Genomic DNA, 18,775 nt, shown 5'->3' on the forward strand with positions numbered 1-18,775 from the left:
ATTGTTTCCTTGCCATATTTATCAACATTCTCAAGGATGGAAATTCTGTTCCCAGAATATTCTAGGTAACAAGCACCCCAAGGCATTATGTTTAGCATTTGATAACAGACTCGTGATGTAAGGATGACAATTATTAAACCTAATGTTCCATTCTGGACAACCTGACAAAATAATACCCATACTGACCTCTCTGTGAGACCCATGATATGGAAGTAACTACTCACGCATAGCAAAGCTTTTCCTCCTCCTCCCCCGGGGCATCAACCCAAAACACACACATCGAATATTCTCAATGGGGGTACCATCATCTTAAAGGGAGTGCAAACTGGTTCTTGGCAGGGTTAAAAAAACCTTCATCAATAGTATGTTTTGTGGCCCTCCATAGGGTCACTGTACATAAACAGATATGCAGTGTACCTGTGATATCAAAATACCATGGGGATAGGGGACAGCAACTAGAGGGTAAAATGTCTAAAACAGCTCCTTGGGAGGAGATAATGAAAAAAAAAAAGGTTTAGAAACACTTAAATGGTACATATATTAAGTGAGGAAAACAGTATCATTTTAAACCGGGTTTCAGTGAGTTAATACAGGACACTTATTTAATAAACTCCTGCTTACTAGAAACTGTTAAGGATCATTCTTTCCCAAATTTCAAAACAGTAATATGTAAATGATGACACAGAGATGGCAGGAAGGAAGTTCTCTACCTATATACTCACTTATACTTGTCTTACTGACTTAAAATTGGTAATTTTCATCTCTGGAATGCTACCATAATTCCAAAGAATATTCACATTGAAAGTCATCAGATCCTTTTAAATTGCACTGCTCTCTTCATACAATAAGATGTTCAAACTCATTTATAAGCCAATGAAATATTTTCACCTACCAAATTTATAAGGATGTTGTTAAAATTAGAAATGCTAGGGAAGTATGGTGGCATGGACACTGTTATTGACAGGAATATAAACTGGTGCAAGCTTCTGGCAGTTCGATTTCATAAAAGCCATAAATAAAAGTTCATCATGAAAAAAACCAAACATGTATTTTTTCCTCAACAATTTTATTCATAGGAATTTATCCCAAGGAAATAATTGGACAAGTAATGATACATGTACAAAATGTCCACTGTACCACTACCACTTCTCATAACAGAAATAAATTAGAAATGAGGCAGAAGAATATGCACTGAGGTACAAAAATGTGCTTGTTTTGTGAATGATGGCACTCACATTTAAAATACATATTCATATATGTATTTAGAAGTATGAAGGATATGCCTCAAACTTTTAGCTAGTTACTTCTTGACATCATAAAAGGGACTTAATTCTTACTTTGTATGCCTGTATTAAATAAATCTTCAACATAATGATTTGTTCCTTGTTATAATCAGCAAAGTAAAAAATGTTTCCATGGGGAAGCACAGGATGGTAGTCATAGGAAGGACAGAAATAATTTTAACATTCTTTTTAAACTTCAAAAATATTTTATTGGAAGTGTTCTTTTAAGATGTTTCTTTCTTATCTCAGAAATTATTACCCAACCAGAACTAGAGTTACTTATCTAATCATTTAGACAACTTCAAAGCTATCTTCCTCAAGAAATATGCTACAAACAAGAGTTACATGGGAAGGCTGAATTCTAAGAACTAAGATTTCTAATAAAGTTTAAATGAGTTTGCATATTTTCCTCAAAAAAAAAAAAACCAAAAACAAACAAACAAAAACTTCACCAATTCTCATTCCATTCTGATTAACCAACATTTATATACTCAAGGAACACTTCTGAGGGCTCTCTAGGCATCAGGGGCACAATTAGACTGAGGAGATGAGCCCAAAGCAGATTTCTTTTTAGGGCAGTGATCAACCACCAATCCTGGACACTTAAGTTTTTCCTTCCATATCATTTTGAGAGTAGAGAGTTTTCACATGAAAGCACCCTCTTCTTTACTAAGCACTGTACAGAAGAATACTAACACACTGTAATTCCCAGAGGTAGGACACGGCAGACGTTAAGTGGACTCTCTGAATTCTACTCCTAATTTGTCACTTGATATGACCTTGAGCAAGAGACATACCTCCTCTGTGCCTCAGTTTCTCACAGTAAAATGGGGTAACAACAGTATTTATGCCATAGGATTAAATGAATAAATATATGTCAAGATTCCAGAACAACAATAAAATATGTTAGTTATTATTATTACCATTGTTTTAACTCTACATTCAATTCAATGTCCTGAATTATGAAGAAAATACCGACAGGGCCTTTAACTGAGAACATTTTACCATGAATTCAGACCTGAACTCTACCTATCCTGAATTTAGTGTTTAGTGGCTAGAGATGAAACCAGACATGTGGATGAATACAACATATGAGTACAGACCTTACTGTAAAGGGCCCTGAATGTTCTGCTAAACAGTATGGATTTTATTCTGTAGTTAATGTACCAACAACAAAGGTTTTTAAAGAAAACTGAAATGAAGACCTTAGAGGGAGACCCCTCATCCTACTATTTAACTCTCCTAATTAGTGTTTTTATGGTGTAGTCAGGACATTATCTTTCCGGCCCTTGTTTTTGTTTATTAAGAGAAGCATTTCCACGACTTTTGAGAGGTACATTCACATATTACATCAGTTCAAATATGCCTAAATTATTTTACCTCCCATTTTTAAATACAGATGACTCCATGAAGTAAGCTAAAGCTGGACTTTGCATATGTCTGATCTTCACAATACTATACCACTAATTAAATTAGTAAAGTCTACAGGTTATGAAAACTACGAGTACTTTTATTAAAGAGCACTAGCAAGTAGTAACAATAACAACAATAGTTTAAATGCTCTTTGTATATCAGATACTGTTTTAAAAGTTTTTCATGTATTAATTCATCTAATTCTTGTAACTCTGTGTCATTATTTCATTGTACAGATGAGAACACTAAGCTAGAGAGAAGAGAGTCACTCATCCAAGGTCATTATTCAGCTGGAAAGTGGCAGAGTTGGGATCTGAAACCAGGCAGTAAATAACTCTACAGGCTATGTTCCAACACTATACTATTATGAACTTTCCAGAGAGTACAACAGCAAACCATGTTATTTTTCTGTACTGCTAATTCAACTATATCTTAATTATATTTTATTTTAAATATTTGCCTCCATATTTCAACATCATTTTTAAGAGTCACAGTGGACATTCAGATTTTCTACTTGATAATCCCTTACCACTATCCTCCTTTCTAATCCATGCAACACGTACTTTGATGAATGGACTCGATCCCTACTTCCAGGGGTATGCACTTACTGGATGGCTTTAAAAAATCATTATTTTATGTTTCTGGAAACAATGGCTCAGGATTGAGTAGATGACCTAGGTGATCCAACCATGGTGAATTTCAGGTTTCCTATTCAATAATTATAGAGAGAAGCACTTCTGGATATTTACTGTATCTGAACTTTTACCAGGAGCACTTTATGACCATGAGGACTTAGCTGACACCATATTAGATTCAATGGAGAATCAGCAATAAACTGGGTCTCTGATGATATAATCATGTCAACATATCTATTAACCCTAAAGTCGATCCTACCTCTGGACATTCAGTTATGGGAGCCTATATACCCTTTTCAGAGCTCAAACTGGTTTGACCTGGGTACTTTGTTTCATGCAACATAAAGCATCCTGATACAAGACATCAGTTTTCTTCTTTCTAGGCTTCATCTTTCATTTCTACTAAGCAATAAAAAAGGAAGATAGTACATCTCATCTGTACATTTTCAGCTATTATGAAATTTGGAAGCAGCAAATAATATGTGATGGAATTTTTAGGAAAAAAGTGTTTTGTTCCACTGTCAGTTATAAAATCTTATTTTTATTTAAAGCAAGAAGAAAATTTACCAAATTTTAAACCCCTTCAAGGGAATACCAAATGTACAAAGTATCTACACAGTTCTTCACTCACAGGCATTTTATCTTTCAAAATGTATTTCAAGATCAAAATTTAAAGTCTCAAAAATAAATGTAACTATTCTTCGTAAAAACAGTCCACCTATTTTATTAGAATTGGTACCATAATAAATGTTTTTGGAAGAGTGGATGTAAAGGGTCTGTGAAGTTATTTAGAATGGATTAAAAATTACTGGAATTGGGGAGAATGAAAACCATAACATTATGTCTCACATCATTATGAAAATAGTCTGAAAAGTTTCAGTTACATATATTTTGCTCTTGAAAAAATTAGTTTCATTACTATATGATAGTAGGAAACAGGTTAAGTATGTGGTACTGGCCTTAGTAGCAGACAGTTTATTAAGAAAATGGATGTAGTAAGTGAAGACTGAAATGAAAAAGCACATTTTTGCTTTAAACAGTTGATAAATACTTACGCACTTAATAAAGTGGTTTTCAACTAGGAGTGGTACCAACCTGAGGAGTGGGGGTACTTGAAAGTGACAGTTTTGATTGCTCCAAGAATGGGAGGCATTTAGTGGAATGCTAACCTTCCTGTGCTGTGCAGCAAAGTCCCACACAACAAAAAACTGTCCTGTTCAAAATGCCAATAGAGCCCTACTAAGAAACACCAGAATGCAAAAAGGAGAGCAGATATATGCACACCAAAAACTGAATACGAACACTAAATGCTGACATCTGTTTCATATTAACTGTAGAGAAAATATGTACTATAAGAACTCCAGCAAAGGAGAAATAATGGAGAAGATGAGCTACCATGTGTACTTTCACAGATGGCTAGGAAATATGGAAGAAGAAGACACTGTAGGAATAAGAATGGTGACCAGCCTGGGCACATTTAGTTGAATACATTAGGAAATTGGGTGGGACAGACTACGAAGATTCATATTTAGTATGGGTCCCTCATAGGAGCAGGAAAATTTTCTGCTTACATACAACTGTCTAAATTCTCTGGCATGGAATATAAGGTCCTGCAAGGCATCCACAGAGGGGCTCTCTCCTGCTTTATCCCCTACCATTTACCAACGCCCACCCTTGTTTCTAGACACACTGAACTACATACACTTGTCTAATTTTGCTCCTCTATCCTTTTGCATCTGATATTCTCACCACAAGGCCATCCTTTCCTTCCATCTGAATAAAAACCTACACTTAAAAACAACTCCTATTCTTCAAAACTTTGTTTAAATTCCATCTTCCTTGGGAGACCTTTCCAACCCCCAGCTCAGGGAGTAACACTTCCCCATTCTGAAGGGCTGCGGCAGTGAGCTGTCCTCTGTGCTCTCACAGCACTTCACCAGAGCATCAACCACAATATGCGGGAAAGGTCTGCTGAGTCTCCCACTGACTGAACTACTTGAGGACAGCAACTTACTATTAGCATATAGATCAGTGGTTTTCAGGTAGAGATAAACATCAGAATCATCTTTGGTGATTTTTAAAAAATGAAAGATATTATTTTTAAGAGCATTTTTAAGGTTCACAGCAAACTCAAAAGGAAGAAGGTAGAAATTTTCCTTATATCCTCTGCCTCACATAAGCATAGGCTCATCCAATGCTTTTCAAAAAATAAAGATGCCACTTGCAGCAACATGGACAAACCTCCTGCTAAGTAGAATAAGACAGAGAGAAATAATATATAATTTCACTTATATCTGGAATCTAAAAAAATAAAACTAAACTCATGAGAACAGATTGGTGATTCTCACTGGAGAAGGGGGATTGAGGGACAGGGTGATACACATTTCAAAAAGATGTATCCAGTAGTAGTGTCTAAGAGCAACTGAGGTATGGAGACAGAAGGCACAGACATCACTTAGAATGAGGGACAGGGTGAAATGGGTGAATATTAAGAGGTACAAACTTCAAGTTATAAAATAAACCATTTGGGATATAATGTACAACATGGGGACCATAGTCAACAAAACTATGTTGCAAATTTGAAAGTTGCTGAGAAAGGTAAATCTTAAAAGTTCTCGATCACATAAAAAAAAAATGTAACTTTGATGACTAATAGTAACCAGACAATGTGGTAATCATTTTGCAGTGTATACAAGTCACATCATTATGATGCACAGCTGAAACTGTATGATGCTGTATCTGAATTATACTTCAATTAAATGAAAAAGAAACATATTACACAGAAAAAAAAAGATGCCTAACTCTGAGGCCTAATGAATTAGCAATTCTGTTGGTCAGGCTCAGGTATCTGCATTTTGAAGTTGCCCATGTTAATTCTGACATGCACTCTAGATTGAAAGCCACATACACAAAACTGGCACTACTGTTTCCATCTTACAAACAAGGCAACAGGTATAGTGAAGTGAGTAACTTGGCAAGAAAACTTACACATAAAGATTAAATTAAATTTTGTCATGTTTAACCACAAAATAAACATTCGATTATTAATGGTATTGTTATTCCTTTTATTTTTTTTTCCACTTTTTAAAGAGCAAATACACTGAGGAAGATTTACATTATTTTGCTTAACGAGAAATACTTGAAACAGATTACATTTCCAACTGCCTGAAAGATAGCAATTCCAAGAGGGGAGGATAAGAAAAGGGAGTTAATTTTAGGCTATGAAATGGGGTGCAACATTTGAGAGCTTTAGGTAGTCCAAGGCCAGGAGATGAGATGATAAAATTTCACCTATTAGCAATTCTACCCCTGTCCAGTGAAGGTATCTCTGAGCTAATAACTCCAGCGGGCACAGAAGCATTCAAGGATTGTGGGCAGGCAACTATCACAGTAAAAACACATTTCAAAAAGATGTATCCAGTAGTAGTGTCTAAGAGCAACTGAGGTACGGAGACAGAAGGCACGGAGATCACTTAAATAGTCTAGGATGAGACAAGATGGGCCTGTATGGGAGAGTACAGCTGATAAATGCTGTAATAAAGGAAATGGAAAGGGACACATTCCAGGGGCATATCATGAAGGAACAGACCTGGTGATTAGGGACAGGACGGACTCCACTAGTTGAACCAGCTTGGGGACCCCAAGATGATCCCAAGATGATGAGCATTTGGTTTTTCATTTCCATGAACGCTGGTAACTGCTGCTGTGGAAAGATCCACCTTCTGTGATGCCAAGTCACAAGAACTTCCTTACCTGAGTACATGGCCCCAGTAAGGAAATGTCTTATTGAGAAACCATTAGGCTTCTATTCTTTCAGTTTTTGTAAGTCCCTGTTGTTGCTCTGAAATCTTCCCATCAGACTGTACCAAAGCTGTTATGGCAGAGAAACCATAGAGCTAAACATTTTCAAATAGTTAACCAGTCTGTACTGAGCACCTATTATGTAATCCCCAGCAAAGATCATTGCAAAATCCACTGTTCCCCCATGACCATAACTGCTAAACACATCAATTCACTTTCCTTTGCTTTTTTCTAAAGTCAGTTTGCAGCAAAGTATAAACATACATTACTTATAAGACACCACGCAAAAAAAAAAAAAGTACTGTGCTTTAAGAAGTGTATTATCACAAAACTGTTTAAAGAAAAAAGTGCTATTGATATTAATCACAGAGGTGGATGGGTGTATCATTGCAATATAATTAGAATGCTGTAATTTTATCCAAAAACAAAAAGTAGCTCTTTGAATATGTAAAAGGTTATTTCTTTACAAGAGAGACATCTAGTGGCTAGCTTCTAAAAAAGGACCTGAAGCTCAAATATTAATTCATGCTGTTGTTTAATAATGGGCACATTTCTTCTATCTTAATACTCTCAGTCTAAGAGAGACCCATGGACAGAGAGCTAAAGAACACTGGGCCAAAAGGTCATATGGAGACAAACTGGGGGAGGGGAAGTCCATTTCTGGGGAATGGGTGGTTAGTCCACAGGAGAGTCCAAGGCAAGAGTTAAGCTAAAGGTATTATTTGGAAGGGGTCTCTCAGTCTACATCTTTTTCCAATTGACAAGTCAAAGTGCATTCCCCACCTCACTGCTGAATCCTCAGACCCAACAGCTAGGAAAATAGAATGAGGGACTTGGGAACTAAAGGAGACTAACTATCCAAGCACAACCAATACAGTCTGCAGGTATGACATTCCCAGTTTCCTGTAGCAATACCCTAAAACATAACTGAAAAAGGGGGGCAGCCATGGATAAAAACAGCATTTTGTACTTTTCAAAGATTTACAGCTCAAAATGTATAATGGCCCTGCCAACACCTATCAATATCTTTTAAAATTATTATTTTTAAAAACTAACTTATTTATTCTTAAAATAAGCATATAGGCACATGATCTAAAATTCAAAAAGGTACAAAAGGGCACATAATTCCCATCCCTGTACACCTCCACCAAACTCCCCCCCATTAAGATAATCAAGGTTACCAGTTTATAATATAATCATTTATGTATATAAACTTTATTTTTCACACAATGGTAGCACACATACAATGATATGGTTCTGCATCTATCTCTATTCACTTAGTATTTCTGGTAATCATTCTATATTGATAAACTCAGAGTTGCTTCCTTCTTTTTCCATTATAAAGGTGTACCATAATTTATTTAAGTAGTCCACTATCGATGAATATTTAGATTCATACTACTCTTTTGCTATTACAAATAATGTTGCGTTGAATATCCTTGTACATATTTCAACTTCCTTATGTAGGAGTATATTTATCAGATAAGGTCCCAGAAGTAAAACTGTTAGGTGAAAAAGTAATTATCATGCCTTCCCAATCCACTTCTTTTCCACCTAGTGACCTCACCTTAGTACTGGGGCCAGTGTTTATTTTAAACAATTAGCGCATCATGTAGAAGAGGTAACCTGAAAACCCTCTCAGAAGCATACATTAAGGAATCAACATATAGAGCACATCAGCAAGTAAAAAAAAACTTGAGGGGCCAAAGGAGGCAAGAGCTAAAAACCACAGTAGAACGTGGAATCTACCTACACCTGCCCAGAAGTCCTCTGGCCAACGTTGGTAACCAATAGGCTTGCGTTTCAACAGCCACTGGGTGACATGATACAAGACCTTGGGCCTACATCAGCTGGAGACCTCAAACTGAGATGACTGCATAAAATCAGTGAAAGGGTAAACCAAAAAAAAAACAGATCCTGCCCACTAGCAAAGGGAGACAACAAGGAAACTTGTTGACCTCAAACTGGGCTCTAGGGAAAAAGGCAGAAGGGATGGGGGAAAGGTTTCAATTGAGAATGCTTAACTATCACTTCCTCAAATGTGTTTGGGGTTCAAATTATTGCTACTAGTATAGTCTTGAGAACATCACACTAACATGTGCCATGTGGTTTATGTCATAAGCAAAAGCACACCACCTTCTACATGAACTGGAGTTCACAATTACATTTCAGATAAAAAAAACCAAAACAAGGGAACAAGCCACCATAATCAAGAATCAGCAGAAACAGCAGACAGCAGTTAACAGACTTACAATAACTTCAGATACTGGAATTACATTATACTACTGCACAGGAAATAAATGTCCTAAATTACTGAGCAAAGGAGGCTTAAAATATGAGGAAGAAATGCAGTTCTATCTAAAAAGCCAGACAGATTTGAGAAAGAAATAGAACTTCTAGAAATGAAAAATGTAATTGACCACACACTCAATGCATGGGCTAAAGATCAATGAGACACAGCTAAGGAGAGAAAGTGACATGGACAATATAGCTGAATAACTTACCCTGAATGTAGGAAAGACAAAAAAATAAGAGATTAAGAAAATGGATTAGAATTTTCCAGAACTGCCATATTCAGAAAGCACAACAAATTCCAAGCAAGATAAAATTTAAAAAATTACATGAAGACACATATCATAGTGAAATTGCAGAACTCCAAAGACAAAAGTGAAGATCTTCAAAGAAACTGAAAGAGAAAGCCTACATAAAACACAGCATTATTGAAAGTGGTAAAAGAAGTAAAAAGACAGTGGTATAACTAACTTAACTGTAGTACTAAAATAAATGTCAACTTAAGTCATATTCTGCTAAACTACCATTCAAAAGGGTGAGCTATGTGATTCCAAATATGTGAAATTTTAGAACAGGCAAAACTCATCTTCAGAAGAAAAAATTAGAACAGGCTGCCTCTGGGGAGGAAAGGAGCCAATGAGGAAAAACTCTGGGGTGATCATAATGTTCTATATATACTCATAGGCACAGGGTTATACAGGCATAGCATACCTTTGCAATACTGCGGGCTTTGGTTCCCGACTACCGCAATAAGGAAAATATTACAATAAACAAAGTCAAATAAAAATTTTGGCTTCCCAATGCATATGAGTTATGGTTTTATATTATACTGTAGTCAATTAACTATTCAACAGCATTATGTCTGAAAAAACAATGTACACACCTTCATTTAAAAATATTTTACTGCTAAAGAGTGCTAAGCATCTGAGCTTTCAACAGGTCCTCATTTTCTTGCTTGTGGAAGGTCTTGCCTGTCGATGGCTGCTATGCAATCAGGGTGGTGGTTGCTGAAGGCTGGGGTTGCTTTGGCAATTTCTTAAAATAAGACAAAGATGAAGTCTGCAGCATCAACTGACTTCTTTTCACAGACAATTTCTCTGTAGCATGTGTTACTATTTGGTATCATTTTATTCACAACAGAACTTTCAAAACTGAAACAAATCCTCTCAAGCCCTGCCACTGCTTTATCAACTAAGTTTATATAATATTCTAAATCTTTTGTTGTCATTGCAACAATCTTCACAGCATCTTCATCAGGAGTAGATTCCATCTCAAAAAACCACTTTCTTTGCTCATCCATAAGAAGCAACTTCTCATCCATTCAAATTTTATCTTCAGATTGCTGCCGTTAATCCAGTCACATTTTCAGGCTCCATTTCTAATTTCAGTTTTCTTGCTATTTCTACCACATCTGCAGTAACTTCCTCCATGGAAATCTTGAGCCCCTCAAAGTAATCCATTAGGGTTAGAATCAACTTCTTGCAAGTTCCTCTTAATGTTGATATCTTGACCTCTTCCCAACATTCATAAATATTTTTAATGGCATCTGGAATGGTGAATACTTTCCAGGTTTTCAAGACTGCCCAGATCCATCAGAGGAATCACTATGTAGGTAGCCATAGACTCATAAGATGTAGTTCTTAAATAGTAAGACTTGAAAGTGACAATGACTCTTGAATCCACGGGCCACAAAATGGATGTTGTGTTAGCAGCATGGAAACATTATTCTTGTTGCACATCTTCATCAAGCTCCTGGATGACCAGGTGCATTGTCAATGGGCTGTAATAATTGGAAAGGAATCTTTTTTCTGAATAGACCTCAACAATGAGCTTAAAATATTCAGTAAACAATGTAAACAGATGTGCTGTCATCCAGGCTTTATTCTTTTACAGCACAGGTATACCATTACTTTTAAGGGCCCTAGAATTTATGTATGTATATGAGTGCTGGATTCAACTTAAAGTCACCTGCTGTATTAGCCCCTAAAAGGGGCTTTGGTTTTGGAGTCTGGCATTGACTTCTTTTCTCTAGCGATGAAAGTCCTAGGTAGCATCACTTTTCCAATATAAGGCTGTTTCATCTACATTGAAAATCTATTGTTTAGTGTAGCCATCTTCATCAATTATCCTAGCCAGACCTTCTGGATAACTTGCTGCAGGTTCTACATCAGCACTTGCTGCTTTATCTGCACTTTTGTTTTGGAGATGGCTTCTTTCCTTAAATCTCATGAATGAACCTCTGTTAGCCTCAAACTTTCCTTCTACAGCTTCCTTACCTCTCTCAGCCTTCCCAAAATTGAAGAGAGTTAGGGTCTTGGCTTGGATTAGGCTTTGTCTTAAGGGAATGTTGTGGTTTGATCTTCTAACCAGACCACTAAAACTTTCTCCATATTAGTGATTGGGGTGTTTTGCTTTCTTATGATTCATGTGTTCATTGGAATAGCACTTTTAATTTCCTTCAAGAACTTTTCCTTTGCACTCACAACTTGGCTACCTGTTTGGCACAAAAGGCCTAGGTTTTGACTTAGTGACAGACCTGTGATTCTTCCTTTCACATGAACACTAAAAGGTCACTGCAGTGTTATTAATTAGCCGAATTTCAATACTGTTGTATTTCAGGGTATAGGGAGGCCCTAGAAGACGGAGAGAATGGAGGGAATGGCTAGTGGGTGAGCAATCAGAGCATACACAACATTTTTTTATTAAGTTCGCTGTCTTATATGGGTGCAGTTTCTGGTGCCCCAAAACAATTATGATAGTAATATCAAAGATCACACAGATCACCATAACAAATAGAATAATGAAAAAGTTTGAAATATTGCAAGAATTACCAAAATGTAACAGAGACAGGAAGTAAGCAAATGCTTTGTAAAAATGATGCTGGTACAGTTGCTCAACACAGTTCTACAGACCTTCACTTTGTAAAAAAGGCAACAGGCACACAAAAAAGTGGCGATAAATGGAGGTGCCTATATATGCATTTGTCAAAACTCAACAAATGTACACTTAAGATTTGTGCATTTCATTGCAAGTAAATTTTCTATCAGTAGGGAAAGTGAGCTTCATATCTTTCAGACAGTTGTTTAAACTCCTTTTTTTTTTTTTACTGAGTATATCATGGATGTCATTCAATGCCAGTACTCCTACATCTAATTCTGTTTCTGTTTAACGGCTGCATAGAATTTCAGTCATAGTATGAAGGTACTATCTTTACTTTAAGTCAGTTCCATACTTACTGACACTTGAGGTTGTTGCTAGTTTTTACATTATTAAAAACAATGCTGCAGTATATGGGTACATATATTTGTGAACAGTACTAACACATTTGTAAGCTAAATTCCTTGAATTCCTTAAATTCCTTGTAAGCTAAATGTTAATCCATGTATAACATTTTGAGAAATACTACCAAATTGTTTTCTTAAATGACTCCTAATTTATACTCTCAAGAACAGTAGAAGAGCAAAATGGCCTGGGTAACCTATAACCTTCATTTTATTAGAAATTGTTACTATATGCTTACCAGCTATACAGTACGTACCTTTCTACAATGTACGTACGTATATATTTTTTCTATGACAGTCTTTCCTATCCTTTACCCCTTTTTCTAATAAGTTTCAAGTCTTTTTTATTGTTAATGCATAAGCACTCTTCATCATATATGTTAAAGGTTTGGGTTTTTTGTTTTTTTTTTTGCCTAGTCTTTTTGACTTTATTGTCATTTGTGGCCATATAATTTTTTTTTGAACTACATAAATTTAGTTTTCCTCTATGGCTCTGGATGATAGTTTCCTTCCTTGAAGATTGTGAAAATACTCCAGTATTTTTAACTTCAAGCTTAAGATTTTGATCCACCTGGAATTTCTAGTGAAAGATCCAGCTTTTCCCTGCCAAAGGGCAAGGGAACTATCTCAGCCCCATTTACTGAATAAGCATCTGTATTCATTTGAAATGCTATTTTGGTCACAATTTAGAGCTTTATGTCTACTTTCTAAAAGTTAATTGTAGATTTCTATGTCAACATCCTAAAACTTAACTAGAATTTCATAAGTTTTAATGACTCATTACTCCTCATTTTCAGGTTTTTTCCTGTGGCATTCCCATGCTTATTCTTCAATGAATCTAAGTAATTTCATGACCCCTTTCCTTCTTCTCAAAAGAAACAAAAACCCAAATCAAAAACAACAAATGTCTATTAGTATTTGTATTAGGATCATGTCATATTTAAAGGTAATTCATTTAAGGAATAAATGTTATTTTGGTAATATTGAGTCTCCTAAGAACAAGGAATTTTTTTCCATTTGTTCAAATTTTTCAGTAGAATTTAACTTTTCTTCATATAGATCTTTGACATTTCTTTCAACAGTTTTTGATTATACTAGGTAAAAGTGAATATATGTTACGTGCCCTATGAAGAGATAAGGTAAAGCAGTTAACTCTGAAAGAGTCACTATTTTAAAGGAGTTTGGGATCTGCTCCAACAAAAATAGGGCAACCTTGGATTGTACACATTTCCTTATCAAGTTCCTCTATTTTTTAACACAGAATGCCAATATTCTTAATATATAATCACCTCTTATAGAAAACAACTTTTTTTTGTTCATTAAAATTATCCATTATGACAGTTCCTACAAATTCACCAATCCTCTAAAATTCATTGCTTTAATTAAACACATTTTTGAGCTCACAGACTGATGTTATTCCCCATTTAGACTGTAAGATGAAAATTACAGTTCCTATTCTTAGAAAAATTAATACATCACACAATTTTGCATTATGATTTTAGGAGATTCAGAGTCATACTGGTCAAAAACTCCTGCCACAAAGGATTGCCTGGGTTAGATTGAACCTATGCTTCTGAGGTACCTATTACATCTGCTGCTATATAACCTGCTGGTAGTTCTAGAAAGGTAATTCAGACACAGTGGAGCATTTCACACTTCACATAGGGCTATTCATATACATTTTTAAACTTATTTTGAAATAACTTCAGACTTCATAGAAAAGTTATAAAAACACTACAAAGAATTCTTCACTTGGATTGTTCAAACGCTGCCACTGCAAAATTTTAATTTTAAACAAATTCAATGTGAACTTTTGACTATACTGTAACTTGAGCTGCTTAAACAAGCAAAGGACCAATTTAATACCTAGGGAATAATAATAATCTTAGTACAGGACCAAAATCTTGTATCAACAATTCCAAAACCCCCAGATCTCTGAAATTTAAAAGTTTCTTCCTAACTCCCTTGGCAGCAAAATCTGAGCTTGTTTATGGTCATTACCGATTTTAATGTGAACATTTGTAGGTATCACTACACAAACAGTGTTGTTTGATTATGCAATGTTGTCCCAGACCTGCTAAAGATGAATATAACATAGTAAATGTACCATATCCCCATATCAGGTAAGAAAATGTATACCTTTAATTGTCATTGTATATTATTTACTAAGTGCCATGTACTATTTTAGGTGTTATTTCATTTAATCCTCTTGATAACCCAGTTGGATCTTGCCCAACACCACTTAATTTGTACCAAATGGTAGTGGCAATATTCAATTTCCAGTTTGTCTGAGTGAAAACCAACACTTTTGAAAGTTGAAAAGAAGCATAGAAAATGAGTCTCTTAAAAACAGAATACTGAGGGCATGGGAGGTGAAAAGAACTGAGAAGTCTTAACATCTCCTTCTCCTCTCACTTCACCAAATAACACTATACCCTTGTTCATTTTCATATGAAAGGCTGAGAAAACAGATATTTCAAAGAAGGTACATCTAAATGTTTTTTTTCATTTATTTCGCCTAAAAGTACAGGACCTTATATATTTAGTGTTACTTATACATTACCATTTAGCAATCAAAATTTTCTGCCATGCATGAAATTCAGTAAGTATGTCTTCAGTACTCATCTAAAATGCAGTGGTTCTCAAATAAAGGTGATTTTGCCTCTGCTCCTGTCCCTACTCCAGGGGATATCTGGCGATGTCTGTAGACGGTTTTTGCTGTCACACAGGGTGTGTGTGTGTGTTTTACCAAAATTCAGTGGGATGCTGGTAAACATCCTTAAAGACAGCTTCACACAATTATGAATTCTCTGGCTTAAAATGTTAACAGTGTCAAGATGAGAGAAATCATGATCTAAATCACTGTTGAAAGCACTGAACAAGAATGAACTAAGTATTAGGATATACTAAAGAGATTTTCAAGCTATTAATCAACTAACCAGCAATATATTCTTTAAGTATGGCTCTCAACTGGCTGGGAACTCACCTTAAAGCTTTATTACATTCACCTAACATCTGAATACAGACATTTTAAATTCAGTTAGTAGCAAAACCATTTTCCACTGAAAATAACAACAGGCAATTTAACAACGAACAAATGGAAAATTTCAGTTACACAGACTTAATTTGTTCACTGGACTCCTCAGATGGTTCTATGAATGAAAGGGTTCTATGAATGAAAGATCATCTTATCACAACGAACTGGATTAAGTCAAACTTTACATTTGAATTTCAAGATATCACTGTGAAATACACAGGCAGATATTGCAGTAGCAATTAAATACAAACAAATTACAACAAATTGTCATTACAATCCTTTTTCATGAAAAAAAAGACAACTCAGTGTTACTGAGATGTTTAAACAGGTATTCTCATATACTGCAAATGGAAATGAAAACTAGTTTAATCCTAGTTCATCATTACTAGTCCCACTTTAGAGGAGGAAACTAAGGCAAAATGAAGTTTGAGAGTTTAATTTAAGATCACATAGTTAGGAAGAGGAAGATCAGAATTTTGAACCCAGGCAGACTGACTCCAATTTGTGCTCTTAACCACTCCCTTTTACTATCTCTATTCACACAGAATTTTTTTTTTTACCACTATTTAAAATACATCAGAAATGACTGGAAGAAAAAATTAAAGGATGAACAGACTGGTGAAAATATCCACAATGTATGAAACAGACCAAGATGGGACATAAACAAGCACACATTTATAGAAAGAAAAATTCAAGAGCTCAACCTCTCTAATTATCAATTATGCAAAAAGGGTTACTAATTTTCAATTAAAGTGCAGGTATAACTAAGGCCCTCACATACTTTTTTGAGGAAGGTACAAAGTGGTACTATTTTTGGGAGGACAATTTGGGGTTTCTCTCAAAAATGTATATGTCTGTAGTCTCTGACCCAGTAATTCTGCTTTCCAGGAATAGATCCTACAGGGAGTCACACGTAAGAACACAAAACAATTTGTTTAAGGATGTTTATTACAGCATTATTTCTAATGAATAAAATCTAGAAATAAGCTAAATGTTCACAAATATGGGATTTAAATACTAGGATATAGCAGTGTAGTTGGAATATATACTTCAAAATAGAGGAAGATTTGTAGTATAAGGAAAGAAGTCCATAATATATTGTTAAATGGAAAAAAGCTAGATGCAGAAAAAGAGTGTGTGTCTATTCATAAAAGGTAATGTTTAACTTGAGGAAAGCCATGTAACTTTTTATCTATATGAATATTTAATTATTTTGTTTTACTTTATTAATTGAAAAAAGAGACACATGATTAGAAGGAAATGTGAAATGTTACCAGTGCTCATCACTACATAGTGGAATTACAGGTGCTGTTTTTCCTTTAAACTTTTTTATGATGAGAATGTTTCATTCTTACAAATGACTGTATATACTGATTCTTTCCTATACTCAAGTGGCTAGGTAGATTAATATACTAAAGGTCATATAACTAAATTAACATACTAATTAAACACTAATAATATATTAGCATAAAATAATATACTAATATAAATAACATACTAAAACTAAAGGTTAATATTCACTGTAGCTACATAATCAGCTTCATTTTATAGATGTGAAAGCAGCTAAGAAATTGACTCTAAAGCCTTTTGTGTAGTATGTTGCTAATCTCCTCATAAGAAAACACTAAAAATATAAGAAAACCCCAAATCATTGCACATTCATGAGTAAAAAGGCATAATGCAAGGAAAGTTCAGTTTACCATTTAGGGATCTGAGTTGTTCCAAAAAAAACAAAGTATAAATCTGGGTCCTAAATGCAAAATTACATACATTCAGAAATACTGAATGTAATATTCTTATAAAAAACTTCTCACATACATTCAAATACCCCCAAATTTTACATTTGAGGCTGTATGCTTTTTAAGTACTGAGGACTAAGTTCTGATCACAATCATTCTGAAAGAGGAATACACTTTACATTTGAGAAGGCAAAACAATTACCTTAGATTTCAAACAAATTTTGCCAATTTAAAAATATGCCAGTTTGAAAATGCACAAAGGAATCACCTCATATTTAATTAATGAATGGCATTGCTTTACTTCTAGAAGCCAATCAACGAGGAAAAAGGAAAACCACCTTTACAAATATTTATGTCTTAAAAAATATAAAATAAATAGATAACACCATCTTCTTATAGCATAACCCCCATATCATACAAATGAGGTCCAGGAAAAGGAAGTAATTCACTCAAGGCCTCACAGTTACACTTTAAGAAGGCAGCAAACTAATCTCTGATTTATCATCTGTTCACAGATTCACTACAGAGTAAATGTTCCAAATCCCCTTCTTCCCCATCATTAGATTTCAAATGAATTCTTATTTGGAACTCCAAAACAGAAAAGATTATTAAAATTGAGCTGCTCCAGTTAAAACTGTACAGAGGTCTTGCTTTGACTCTTCACTTTGCCCCTTAAACCTCTGAAATATTTCCATGGTATCTTAGGTCTCAGAGAGACACACACACACACACACACACACATGCACAAACTCTGCAAGTACATATTTTTATGAGTCGTGTAACACAAAATTAGTGTAAGTTTCTAAATACTTATTTTCAATTTGTGCAATTATATTGTCATGGGCCAGTAACAGCTCAAAGACCACAATCTGGGTGGCAATACTCCGTTAACAAACCAAACATTAAAAGATGTTCGTGACTAAATTGGAATACCTGATATACTACAAAAGATGCTCAAAACTTACTTCTTATCGAAAAATGTTGAATTTTCTTTTCTCTTAGTGAATCCATTGGGTAGAAGTTTTAAGCTAATACCTTGCTTTCGGGCACGATTTTTCATAAAGTACATCTAACAACCAAAAACAGACAAATAAGTTTTAAAATGCTTTAAATTTCAAAAATTAATGGAACAATCTTCAAAATATGATGATTAAGATTTGAATATTTATGCTTCACAAACTGTGTAGGCAGCAATATCTCATTTAATCCTTACAATACTATGAGATAATTACCCCAATTTGAGCAATAAAAATTAATGAGATGCTAGTATTTTACAGCTATTTCTGAGAGGTAG

General features: G+C 34.9%; 1 protein-coding gene across 3 annotated transcripts in view; it reads right to left on the bottom strand.

The window, feature by feature from the left end:
* The window catches only part of ZNHIT6 (zinc finger HIT-type containing 6), an 85,037-nt gene that overhangs the window by 58,210 nt on the left and 8,052 nt on the right, over positions 1–18,775 (bottom strand). For all 3 annotated transcript variants that reach the window (XR_008997048.1, XR_008997049.1, XM_036890277.2), the window contains exon 5: positions 18,447–18,550. Coding sequence is in view for 1 of the 3 variants with exons in the window: in XM_036890277.2 (XP_036746172.2) it covers positions 18,447–18,550 (104 nt within the window). In the remaining 2 variants the exon portion in view is untranslated. The remainder of the gene's footprint in view (positions 1–18,446; positions 18,551–18,775) is intronic.

Source organism: Manis pentadactyla, chromosome 4 (assembly GCF_030020395.1).
Source record: "Manis pentadactyla isolate mManPen7 chromosome 4, mManPen7.hap1, whole genome shotgun sequence".
NCBI classification, from domain to species: domain Eukaryota; kingdom Metazoa; phylum Chordata; class Mammalia; order Pholidota; family Manidae; genus Manis; species Manis pentadactyla.